This window comes from Elephantulus edwardii, unplaced genomic scaffold (assembly GCF_000299155.1).
Source record: "Elephantulus edwardii isolate Elephantulus edwardi_28Jun2011 unplaced genomic scaffold, EleEdw1.0 scaffold00071, whole genome shotgun sequence".
In the NCBI taxonomy this organism is placed as follows: Eukaryota; Metazoa; Chordata; class Mammalia; order Macroscelidea; family Macroscelididae; genus Elephantulus; species Elephantulus edwardii.
The window spans coordinates 6,127,693-6,141,197 of NW_006399821.1; the positions used below are offsets into that span (position 1 = coordinate 6,127,693).

The window sequence follows — 13,505 nt, forward strand, 5'->3', positions numbered from 1 at the left end:
CTTTTATACAGTTCTCTCCCTCATCTGTTTCAATGCCGTGTACATTATTTATCCCCTCTTAGTTTCCCTCAACCTCCATATCAGTCTTGTTCTATAACAGTTTTTGTCTTTTTGTGACTAAGATATTTCACTCAGCATAATGTCCTCCATGGTCACCCATTTTGTATAAAATATTTCATGAGTTCTTTGTTTTTCAATGGTGCATAATATTCCATTGTGTGAATATAGCAGAGATTCTCTATCCATTCGTCTGTTGATGGGCACTTGGACTGTTTCCAACTCTTTTCTATTGTGAACAAAGTGACAATAGACATGGGTGTGCATATATCTGCTTGAGTGGCAGTTTTGGTTTCTTCAGGATATATTCTCAGTAGTGGAATTACTGGTTCAAATTGTATTTCTACTTCCAACTTTTGGAGAAAGTGCCATACTGCCTTCCATAGTGGTTACACCATTTTACACTCCCACTAAGAGTGAAAAAGAATTCCAGTCTCTCCATAACCTCATTAACATTTGTTGCTTGCTGCTCTGTGAAATTTTGCTATTCTTACTGGAGTGAGAGAGTATTTCACAGTTGTTTTGGGGTTTAGGACTCTTATACATAGGGTCGCAAGTGACTTGTGGCACATAACAACAATAACCACAGACCAGAGCCACATGGTCATACTGTTTTTGGCAGATTATATAATTTAATATCTAATAGAGAAGGCAAAGCAAAACATTATAAAAAATATACAAAGAGCTGAAGTTAGAAAATGAAAGTGGGAGGAATTAATCATGGGGTTGTACAATTTGATGCATGGAGAGGTGAGGGAAATGGAAAGAATCTGTTCTCAAAAACAATATATTAGAATTTTGTAAATAAATTAGTACAAAATTTTTAAAAATAGATAAATAAAAACAAACACCCCCATCCCCCCCAAAAAATATGAAAGAATACACTTACACTTCCAAAAAAGCAAACAAGTCTGCCTTGGAGGAAGTGCAGCCAGGGTGCTCCTTAGATGCACAGAGGGTGAAACTTCATACTAGGGGCATGTTGTAAGGAGGACTGAGTCCTTGGAAAAAGAAATCATACTGGGAAATGTGGAGGACGAGTGAAAGAGAAAGATCCTCTGCATTAAGGATTGACACAGTAACTGTAACCATGATTACAGGTATGGTAGAGGTCATAAGGATTGAGCAGGATAGGGCAAGGTTCAGATCTATTGTTCAAAGAATTGCTAGGAGTTGTAGTCAACTTGATGGTACCCAGCAACACAACAAGGTTATCCTAAATTATCTTATTTTTAGATTTTTAAAAACTGTAAAACTTATTGACAATGATTTTCAGATTGTAAAATCTGTTGTCATTTTTTTCAAGGTCCTGTAAATTTGTAAGCCATATTAAATTATTTCCACTAGAAAGAATTTGTGGTTTTGAGGTAGCTGCTTCGCTGCAAGAGGAGGATGTGGTTTTTCATTCGGTCAGGTCTTTTCTTAACACTCCAAGGGTTATTTTGAAGTGTTGTTTTATTTTGAAGAGTTGTTTGGTCATATTCTTTGCAATTGTTATTAACTGATGTTTTTTTATTCTACATTTAATGGAGATTAATATCTCTCTCTCTCTCTCTCTCTCTCGCTCTCTCGTATGTTCACATCTAGCCATTTTCATTTTTTTCTTGCCATTTGAAATCGTTTTCAAGTAGTTTTCTGAGTTTTTCAATAATGATCAAATAATGATCATTTCACTTTTTTTAGTGCTTAACATCTCCAGTTTCTTTCTAGGGACTTCTAGCAATATGTTATGTAGGGAGTTGGGCCAATGGTTCTCAGAAGAAAGATGGACAAACTCCTCCTTTGTGCTTTACAAACTAGGACACCTTAGTCAGGAGTCAACAACGAGAGAAAAGTTCCTTCTAGTGAATAATTGTCTTAACTAGATTATCATATAAAATACTCCTGGCAATTGAAAAATCTTTGTCTTCCTGTTTTAGTGAGAATGCCTTCTTCTAGTAAATAAAGAAGCATTTTCTTATAACTGACAGAAGAGCTAAAACACAGAAACGGAGTGTATCAGGATAAAGAATTCTTACATATTTTTGTTCATTTCTTTTATTGGGATGCCAATATACACAATAAAACATTTGTCAATTCAACAATATCTAAATTGGTTATACAGTAGTATCGACTACATTCTTCAAGTTGCAATAATAATCATTGTCTTCCTTTTCCAAATTATTTCTATACCTTTCATAAAGGAACCACTGACTTTTAAGTGCACAAAGTAATGCAAGCATATAAGAAATATTTTCAAATATAGGTCAACATAGAATAAAGAGCAAAAGTTCCTGCTCTACATCACAGAGGCAAACAAGCTTAATTTTCAGTATAGATCAAATACTGAAATTCTGTAATTGTATATATAAGTGGATCCTGTTGTGCTGTAAATTTAACTACAACTCATAGTGACCCTATGAACAACAAACATCAGAACCTTGACCTATCCTGTGCCATCCTAAATATATAATAGTCATATTGTTGTTGGTATTGTTGTTGTTGTGTACCATCAAGTCAGAACTGACCCACAGCTGACCTTCCAGTGGGTTTTTTCAGAGGCAATTAATTGAATGGGAAGAGATTGCTCATCTTTCTTCTACAGAGCAACTGGTGGCCTTGAACAGTGTGCCTTCAGGATTGCAACGCAGTTTCTTGCCACTAGGCCATCAGAACTCATTATTTGCTGTTGTTATTGTTGCTGTTAATGTGTCCTATGTACAACAGCCTGAACCTTGCTCTATCTTAAGCCAATTTCATTGTCTCTGACACACCTACCCCCATTTCCCCAGTCACTGAGCCAGTCCAGCTCATCCAGGGTCTTCCTCACTTGCACTGTCCCTCCAACCTTCCAAGCATGGTGTCCCTCTCCAAAGACTGGTCCCTCCTTGCAATATGCCCAAAGTATGTCAGATTGAGCTTCCTTTATTCACTTAGCTATATTTGTGCAACTAATTGATGCTCCTTGGAAGCAATGATGGTAAAACATCATGTCACATACTTTGGGCATGTTGTCAGGAAGGGTCAGTCCTTGGAAAAAGACATGTTGCTGGGAAAGGTAGAGGGTCAGAGAAAGAAAGGAAGTCTCTATAAAAGAAGGATTGACACAATAACTCTAACGATGGGCTGGAGTATGCTGGAGGTCATGAGGATGACTCAAGATAAGGCTAGATTCAGATCTGTTGTTCCTAGGGTCACTATGAATATTGGTAAGCTTGAAGGTATCTAACAACAACAACAACACAGTTGTGCATCATAGCAGTTAAGGATAACATTGTGAATTCCAGTACACTTAATTGTGTTCATCCAGAACCTGAATATAGACCAAGAGACACTAAAACAGAACAAGGGATTACCATGTGGTTTAGAATCAGGGAAAACGTTCATCAGAACTGTATCCTTTTCCATACTTATAAGTTAAACCAAAAAATTCTAGAAGTTGGACTACATAAAGAAGAATGTGGTATCAGAATTGGAGCAAGACACATCAACTGTCTGCAGTATGTATATGACACAACCTTCCTTGCTGAAAGCAGCGAGGGCTTGAAGCACTGTTGAATATCAAACACTTGAATATCAAAGACCTTTAGTTCAAATTAAACTTTAAAATCAAGAAAGCAAAAGTCCTCACAACTGGACCAATAAGAAGCATCACAATTAAAGGAGAAAATATTGAAATTGTCAGGGGACTCTTTTTAATGGAGCCACAATCAATGTTCACAAAAAAAAATTAGATAAATCTGTTTGAAAATATTTAAAGTATTAAAAAGCAAAGTTGTCATATTAAGGAATAAAGTGTACCTTCCTAAATTAATAGTATTTTCAATTGCCTCATTGCATGTGAAAGTTGATAAAGAATGTTGAATAATAATTGATACCTTTGAAGTATGATGCTAGTGAAGAATATTGGCTATATATTTGTTACACTTCTTTGTCCAGCAGCAAAGTGCTGGGGATGAAATAAACTCCTCAAGACTTTCTCTTAGTCAAGAAGTAAGGAAAGAGGAACTCAGAGTTGAATATCCTCTTGGCCTGTACATCGTCATAGTTTTTATTTGAGAAGTTTTCATTACATAAGCAGTAAAATATGTTAACTTGTCTCCAAGATTATTTTTTTCACTCTTTCTTTTCTCATTTCATGATCTTCCCTGTTTCCATAATCACATCATTCTCCAAAACCAACATCAGCATGAGACTCAAGGTTTTTCATGGTCTATGACAGAGTGTTCTTTTTGCCCTGATTATTTAGACTGTTGTTATATGCCATTGAGTCACTTGTGACTCATAATGATCTATGTACAACAGCCCTAAACCCTGCTCTCTCCTATGCCAATCTCATTGTCTCTGACACACTTACCCCATTACCCCAGCCATTGAATCAATCCATCTCATCAAGAGTCTTCCTCTCCTGCACTGTCCCTCCAACCTCCCAAGCATAACGTCCCTCCAAGGACTGGTCCCTCCTTGCAACATGGCCAAACTATGTCAGATGAAGCTTCAGAATCTTTGCCTTTAAGGAGTAGGCTGGTCTCACCCTCTCCAGGACAAATTGTTTGCTCTCTTAGCAGTCCATGGTATATTCAATACTCTTCTCCAGCACCACAGTTCAAAGGCATAAATTTCCTTCTATCCTCCCTAGTCATTGTCCAGTTCTTTGGTGCATAGCAAGTGATTGCAAAGACCATGGCCTGTATCAAGCATATCTTACTCTCCAGACTGATATCTTGGTTCTTCAATACTTTGGAGAGGTCTCTGACAGGAGACTTTCCCAGTGCAATTCATCTTTTAATTTCCTGGCAGCTGATACCAAGAGTGCCAATTGTGGAGCCAAGCAAACTAAAGCTGTTAACAATCTCAATCTCTTCACTATCTATTATGACGCTGCTGATCAGCTCACTGGTAAGAATCTTTGTTTTCTTAATTTTGAGCTTCAATGCATATGCTTTCTTTTTAAAAAATAAATATTTTTACTCTAAATGTTGCACTAGAGCACCAAAATGCCAAAGCAAAGAAAGAAATCCAGAAATTAAGGAGCTGAACAGAAGATTTCAAAGGACACCACAGGAAGACAAAATGAAGTATTAAAATGTGCAATGAACTGGAGTAAAAAAAAAACAAACACAAAAGGGCTGAACTCACTCAGCATTTCTTTAGATTAATGAATTGAAGAATAAATTCAAGCCTCAAGTTGCAATATTTAAGGATGCTTTGGGCAGAACATTAAATTATCAAGGAAACATTAAAAGAAGATGAAAGGAGTATACAAAGTCACTGTACCAAAGGGAATAGGCTGACATAGAAAAATTTCATGAAACATTGTATGAACAAGAGCCTGTGGTGATAAGGGGGTAAGTTCAAGATGCTCTAAAAAGCAAGGGGCAAAAAACAAAGCCCTAGGAGTGGACGATATACCAATTGACATATTTCAATAAATAGATGCTGCCCTGGATGCACTCACTAAGTTGTGCCAAGAAATCTGGAGGACACCAACCTGGCCAACTGACTGAAAGAGGTCTATATTTGTTCCCATTCCAAAGAAAGGTGACCTGATAGAGCGTGGAAATTAACTAATATGATTAATATCACATGCAAGCAAGATTCTGCTGAAAATTATCCAAAAACAACAGGAATAACATATCAACAGAGAACTTCCAGAGTGGCTCAGGCTGGGTTTAGAAGAAGCTGTGGTACTAGGAATATTGTAGTTAGTGTTAGATGGATCTTGGCTGAAAGAAGAGAGTACCAGGACAATGTTTATCTGTGTTTCTTTCATTGACTATTGCAAAGGCTTTTGACTGTGTAGATCACAACAAACTACGGTTAACTCTGAGAAGAATGGGGATCTTAGAATATTTGATTGTGGTTATGAAAGTCCTATCCTTGGACAAGAAGGCAGCCATTAGGACAGAGCAAGGAAACACTGTATGGTTCAAAATCAGAAAAGGTATATCCTAGGAATTTGTCCTATCTCCATAAATTTTCAACTTATATGCAGAATAGATCATCTAGGAGGCTGAGCTCTATAGGGAGGAATGTGGCATGAAGACTGGAGTAAAACTCATCAATGACCTGCATTATGCAGATGACACAACCCTGCTTGTTGAAACTGAGGAAGAGATGAAGTATTCGCTGCAGAAAGTCAAGGACTGGAGTCTTCAATATGGACTGAACCTCAACATCAAGAAAACAAAGATTCTCACCAATGGGCAGATTGGCAGAGTTAGATAGATTGTAAAGAGACTGAGATTGTTAACAGCTTTAGTTTGCTTGGCTTCACAATCAACACTCTTGGTACCAGCTGCTAGGAAATCAAAAGATGAACTGCATTGGGAAAATCTGCTGTCAGGAAACTCTCCAGAGTACTGACGAGCAACAATGTCAGTCTTGAGACTAAGGTGCTCCTCATGCAAGTCATAGTCTTTGCAATTACTTGCTCTGCATCAGGAAGCTGGACAATGACTAGGGATAGAAAGAGAGTTGATGCCTTTGAGGTGTGATGCTGGAGAAGAGTATTGAATATACCATGGACTGCAAGGAGAACAAACAGGAGAGGGTGAAACCACAGTGCTCCTTGGAGACAAGGATTCTGATGCTTTGTCTGACATACTTTGGGCACATTTCAAGGAGAGATCAGTCCTTGGAGAGGGACGTCATGCTTGGGAGGGTGGAGAGACAGCACAAGAGAGGAAGAACCTCCATGAGAGGGATTGATTCAGTGACTGGAGTAGTGAGGGCAGGTGTGTCAGAGACAATAAGGGTGACACAGGATAGAGCAAATTTCAGGGTTATTGTACATAGGGTTGCTATGTGTCACAAGCAACTTGATGGCATGTAACAGCAAGTTCCTGTGGCCTACTTATAAGGAGCTGCACTGCCAACCTGAAGGCACATGGTTTGAATTCACCAGCTGCTTCATGGGAGAAAGATGGCAATCAGTGCTGACTCGACACAGACAACAATTCTGAGGCCAGGTGAGTTCTAGTGGTACAGTCCACAGGGAATGGTGCTGCTAACCCAAAGTCCATGTCTCTGGAAGTTTGAAACCATCAGCAACCACAACAGAGAAAGATGGACATTCTCTTCCCATGCAATTTATTGTTGTTCTTGTTGTTATGTGCAGTCCAGTTACCTGTGACTCATGAAAACCCTATGTACAACAGCCCTAAACCGTGCTCTGTCATGTTCCAATCGCACTGCCTCCAATACACCTACCCCAATTACACCAGTTACTGATTCCCTCCACCTTATAGAAGGTCTTCCTCTCTTGAGCTGTCCCTCTACCCTCCCAAGCTTAATGTCCCTCTCCAAAGATTGGTTCCTCCTTGCAACATGTCAAAAAAACATACAGGAGGGCATTGAAAAACAAGGAACTCAAGCAATATTATTCAAAATGGGTGACCCTGAAGGACATTATGCTAAGTGAAATATCTCAGTCACAAAAGGACAAATACTGCATAGTGCCACTGTTGTAGAACGGGACTGACATCAGGGTTTGGGGGAGATTGAGAAAAATTGCATGAATTATGTATACTGCATTGAAACAGATGAGGGAGAACAGTTTAAAAGCGATGTATGATTGGCTATTATGGTTATGACATGAGTCCAGAATGAAGGTTGCATAGTGGAGTGTACTAGGGGTGGGGGAATTGTATACCAATGAAAGAATTTTTCTTTTACTTTTCAAAGAGAAGAGCGAACTGGGATGGGGGGTAGGCAAGGAGAAAAATGCAACAATGAATGAGTGGAAATCCAAAATCTCTATAAATGTTCATTAAAATTAATAAAATAAAATCAAAAAACAGAAAAATTTATTTCTAGCTACTACATAAATATAGCTGCAAAAGTCTTGGAAAATTCAGAAATCAGTGTGTGTGTGTGTGTGTGTGTGTGTGTGTGTGTGTTTTAGAGAATCTAAAAATTGCCTAATCATATAATCCAGAGACAACTATTCCTAATATTTTATAATCTTATGCCATTTTTATGTGTATATAAATAGATGTATTTTCATTTTTAAACAGACCTTATAGTGCTAAGTTTTATAATGTGTTTTTTTCCATTTAACAATGCATGATGATCATTATTTTGTATTGATAAATATGATTCTATGACACACATTTTATTGGTTGTGGGTGGTGACTGTTTAATTATATCATAATTTACTCAATCCCTAAAAAAAAAAAAAATATGCAGGAGGGTCAGCTATGAGTCAGTTTGACTCCACAGCAATGAGAAAGAATGAATTCTGAGGCCAGAAGTCTGAAACCAAGGTATCAGTAGAGCTTCATTTCCTTTGGAGTCATTAAGAGGTAATTTGTTCCTTTATTATTATTATTATTATTATTTTAATGAAACTTTACAGAGATTTTGGATTTCCATTCATTTATTGTTGCACTTTTCTCCCTGTCAACTCCTCCCCTCCAGTTCATTCTTCTCTTTGAAAAGTAAAAGAAAAATTCTTTCATTGATATACAATCCTGCCCCCCAAGTCCATCCCACTATGTAGCCTTCATTCTGGAATCCTGTCATGACTGAGAAAGATGGGATAAATTATGCATACTGCATTGAAACAGATGAGAGAGAGAACTGTTTAAAGGGATATAGGATTAGGTATTATTGTAATTTGTTCCTTGTCTTTCCAGCTTCTGATTGTTGTTGTCTTTCTTGGAGATGTTGGTTGCATCACTCTACATTCTCTCTCTTTGGTCTTATTTTCTTCTCCTCTTTGCTGTATTCTCACTTTGGCTGTTTTGTTGTGTGTGCCATTAAGTAAATTTTGACTCAGTGATCATATAAGACATAGTATATGCTTCCTCTACTATGGAAGGATACTCAAGTCTGTCAGAGATTGTAAGGCTGGACCATTACAGGACAGGGTTGCGATCTGTTGTTCGTAATGTTGCTATGAGTCTTACTCTGCTCAACAGCAACTAACAACAGAGGTTTTCTAGGCTGATAATGCAAGCTTTTTGTTTTAAACTGAGTGTTAATATTTCTTTTATGATTTGTGTATATCCTGTCTTGCCTAAGAAGCACACCATCCGACCCCCAGTGTGTATGAAAACATTGTTCCGTGCTTTCTAGTTATGTTTGGATAACTTTGCTTTTTATCTTTACTTCGTGAATCTGTCTAGATGGCCAATGAGCATTTAGCAATTCTGTTTACTGTTCTCAAAATTATCTCCAGTATTGGCTATAACCCAAACACCAAATCCCCTGCAATTGGGTGTGTTCTGTATCATAGTGATCCTCCATCGGGATTCTGAGATTGCCAAACTTGCTGGGAGGATATTGCCATCTTCTCTATTGGAACAGCTGGTGGATTCAACTGCCAACATTCTATATAATGTGACCAAGTCGTGTCTCACAGCTTTACTAATAGAACAAAACTTGTCTACACTTGTATCCTTTTCTGGGTTCCCATAAGCTGGACCTAATTTATCAAAGGAGACTGCTGACCCAGCCCTCATTCACACTCTTGGGGGATCACAATGTGGCATGGTTGTTCAGAATTTAAACATGGAATCATCTCATCCAGTGACACATCTACCAACTACAACCCATGAGGTGGGGAACTGGTTGCTTAGCTTCCTTCAACTCTTGGTTCTCTGCTTTTTCTATGGAAATTACTATGATTTCATTGCTTTTATAAATATAAAATTGGTGCTCTGTGAAGTTCATTTTGGACAGTACCCTACAGACAGAAAGTGCTTCATGGCCCATTTTAGTTGGCAGAATCTCAATTAAAAGGGTAATTTAGAAGTTGTTTCTTTCTCTGTGTTAGTTGCTGGAGTTAATACTGCACATTTACACATCTAAGTCCCTTAATGTCTTTCCTCCTTGCCCACACTGCTCTTGCTCAATGAGCCAGGCTTGTTCCTGATTCATTGCTGCTACAGTTGACTTCCACAGCCCCGAGGTGAGCATCGCTTCTTCTCGTGTAAGATCCTTACTTGGCTGCCCCCGAGTGCAGGAAATGTACAGACTCCTGCCAAGGAATCTGAGGCCACAAACAAGACCTCACGCCTCTCCTTCTAACCAGAAGACCTCCCTTTTTACTTCTCATGCTTCAGGTAGCCTGAGTAAACTCCTGCCAATATTCAAGGCTCTTTCTGGGGCTCATTTCCCATTCACAAGAGCTGTCATCCCCTCCAGAACTGCACATAGATCTGCCTTTTCATGCCTAGGGAAGAAGTTTGTCTGATCACAACACTGGATGGAATTGATAGATAATCATTGTGTACATTAATTATTTACTCATTATCTCATTCTCCTACTCAGCTTTATTTGGCCCCAGGAATGTAATCTCATCTTTTGACACCTCTACTACCTGGTAGTTGGTCTTCCCCTTTCCTCTTTTCATAACTCCAGGGCCCAACGCCTGTCAGAGGCTCAAAGAATGTCTGATGATTGTCTTTGAGGGTCCAGGTAGTATACGACTCCCCTGGGATGACCATGTGACCTGTTCCTTCCAGGTGAATGCTGTAATCCAGAGCTCTTCAGCAATGGAGTGGGAGCCTATGATGACTGCAGGGAAAAGTCTTTGGCCCAAGAAATCACTGATGAGCAGAAAAAGGTCAAGGAAGCTGATCTAGTGATATTTCAGGTTCGTGTCCCCTCTCATCTTTGTATTGAATTAGAGTTCACCTGTGTATAAACTGGTCCCAAATAATGTATTTGGTGCCCCTCAACATGTGCTGAGGTTTAGCACATGTTCGTATTTGCTTATGTTTGGTTGGGTAAGTAGATCCAGGTCACCAGTGTCACTCATTTCAAATGCTGACCCTGCGTGTCTATTCATGACAGAGTTCTCCTTAGCACCAAGGCCCCCACAGAATCTCTCTCTCCACTCTGCAGATCTTGTGACTTTCTCCTTCCCACTATGCCCACCACAGACAGTCAGAGGCTGCTTCAAAACCTAGTGTCTCTATACAATGTTTGTCAAGACAATTTAGAACAGAGCATGAACTCTCATGGTGACTTAGAGGGGTGGCTACTTCTTTCCTTCCCTCTCCCTGGGTCCTCACCACCCCTGTTCACTCTTCATTCCACACTAGTAGCCATTTCATTCCTCTCCACTGCTCATATGATTGTCTCCGGGTCCACCACTTCCTCAGCACTTATACTTTGTCAGGATGGTAACTCGTGATGAGCGATGCTCTGATCAGGAGCTGGGAGTAAACTACTTGTCAGATCTCCTGGATGTCACACAGGACTTCCAAGTTCTGGGTTTGATTTCTGCTGAAAGCACTCTTGCTGAGAGCGTGGACTTCAACTGCTGGTGCCAGATTGTTATGTATGTCTGTCTCCCTCTATGATACCATTGGATAGTGTGAGGGCTTCTGTGGGAACCAAAGTGGACCAGGAGGATCTTAGTGCTGGTGTGTCTAATCAGACGTTGAGGTATCAGAATTCACAGCTTCTCAGAGCTTTGCTCCATCTGCTTCCCTGATGCCAGCAGCTCCACTCCTGTCCCCAACATGGAAAAAGGCCTTATTTTTTTCCATGCTTTCCTCTTTACCTCCCTTCACCAACTTGACTGACTAGGTCACAAGGACACAGATTCCAGCAGGGCTCCCATGACATTTCTTCCTGCTCAAGGATCAGCATCAAGAAACTGCCACTAGGCATAAAGAACCACATTTGCCCACCCTGTTCACACAGTCACTGCATGCACTGAGGATCAGAGTAAAAGGTCATGCTTATGCTGCCCTGGATGTGTCCCCTCCTCCCTGCCACCATTACTACCAAGAAAAAGAGCAGGCAGCAAGATTGGTTCTGAAAGATTCTGTAATCATGACAGTATTTGTTTCTCTCTGTGTCTGGCCATAGTTCCCACTGCATTTGTTTAGCATGCCAGCTGTCCTGAGGGGCTGGATGGACAAGGTGCTGACCCGAGGGTTCGCTTATAAAACCACAGAATCCAGTAGAGTCACTTTGCTCAAGGTACTTGCTCTGGGATCCCCACTGCTGTGATGTATAGTACGTGTATGTCAGTGTGTGTGTTTGTGTTTGGATTGTGGCTATATGCACATGTGTGTAAGGTTTATGTGTGAGTGTGTGTACTGAGGCTCAAACTATACTTCTCATTTATTCTATCACCAGTCCGGATGTACACTAGTGTGTGCAGAGTTCCACACAACAGACATACTAGGAAGCATAGGTTATAAAGACCTGGACCTTGTGCTCTAGTGAGGGATACAGACCTGCCCACACTGACTCCATACACCACCAAGAGACCTGGGAGGTGGGTGTCGAGTTGGTTGAGGTGAGACGGGATTGTACCCCATAACAAGAAGCCAAGCCTAGGCTGCATTCAATCTTTTCTCTGGGCTCTGGTCACCTACTTGGTTGGGGAATTGGATGTCTGCCCAATTGAAGGGTCAGGTTTGGAAACATTCTGGTACATGCTCAGTGACAAAGAGCTGTGGGCTTATTACTGAAATAATGTCTTACCAATAGATTATTTTTTTTTATTTAAAAGGCCTCAGAAAATAAGTGTACATCAGGAAAGACTGAAGACTCCAGTTCTTTCTTGGATTGTGAAGTGACCAATCAGTAACCAGATTCCACTCAACCCTCTTGACATCCCTGTGAGGCCTGTGTCTTGGCCCAAGAATATTCACATTCACTGTGGCCACTCCATTGATGCTGTTGACATGTTGTTGTCATCTGCCAGAAACGAGTGTTCATCTATAGCTCTCTCTGGAGAGAACTGACCTCATAAGGATGTTTTCTCCTGGTCATTATAAGCCCTTTGACCTGTAGTATGTATTTCCTGTTCCCAAGTTCATGCACATTTTCTTCTTTCCAGGGTAAGCTGGCAATATCAGTAACCAGAGGTGACCATGTCTGGAATGACATAAAGAACACAGACAATGAGGATCCCCTGGCCTATCTGTGGCCCTTGCCGGTAAGCAGATGACACACAAGTCTGTTGCTGCTGAAACTACTGGATGCCACCACCCTTGGTGTAGAAATGAACCTCTTGTAATCCCAAAAGTCACACCTGTAGGGGAACTCTGATGGCCTAGTAGCAAGAAGCTGTGCTACAATCCCAAAGGTGGTTCAAAGCCATCAGTTCAAATCTCCATGGGAGAAGGATGGGCAATCTCCTCCCATGCAAAAACCCACCAGAGGATCGGCTATTGGGTCGGTTCAATAGAGTATCTCAGTCACATATATTCTGGTGATACTGTTCAGATGGAAGCTAAACTAACCCAGGAAGTCTGACTTCTCTGTGACTTGTAGAGCCTTGGGGTAGCACCTGCCTGAACCCAGGGACACAGGAGAGGAGGCCTGGCTTGCCTTTCTGAACACCTCCCTCCAGACTTCTTCAGGCCAGTCCTCTCCATGATGGAAAGAATTGTGATGTTTTAGGGAAAATGTGGTCACTGAAGGGAGAAGAAAGAGTGCTTCCAATTAAAGGTGCTCCACTGAAGGAAATGATGCCTTCTTTTTTTTTTTTTTTT

General features: G+C 40.2%; 1 protein-coding gene across 1 annotated transcript in view; it reads left to right on the plus strand.

The window, feature by feature from the left end:
• NQO2 (NAD(P)H dehydrogenase, quinone 2) overlaps positions 1-13,505 on the plus strand; it is a 34,211-nt gene that overhangs the window by 9,233 nt on the left and 11,473 nt on the right. The window contains exons 3-6 of the mRNA XM_006888752.1: positions 375-385; positions 10,509-10,639; positions 11,866-11,979; positions 12,848-12,946. Coding sequence (XP_006888814.1) covers positions 375-385; positions 10,509-10,639; positions 11,866-11,979; positions 12,848-12,946 — 355 coding nt within the window. The remainder of the gene's footprint in view (positions 1-374; positions 386-10,508; positions 10,640-11,865; positions 11,980-12,847; positions 12,947-13,505) is intronic.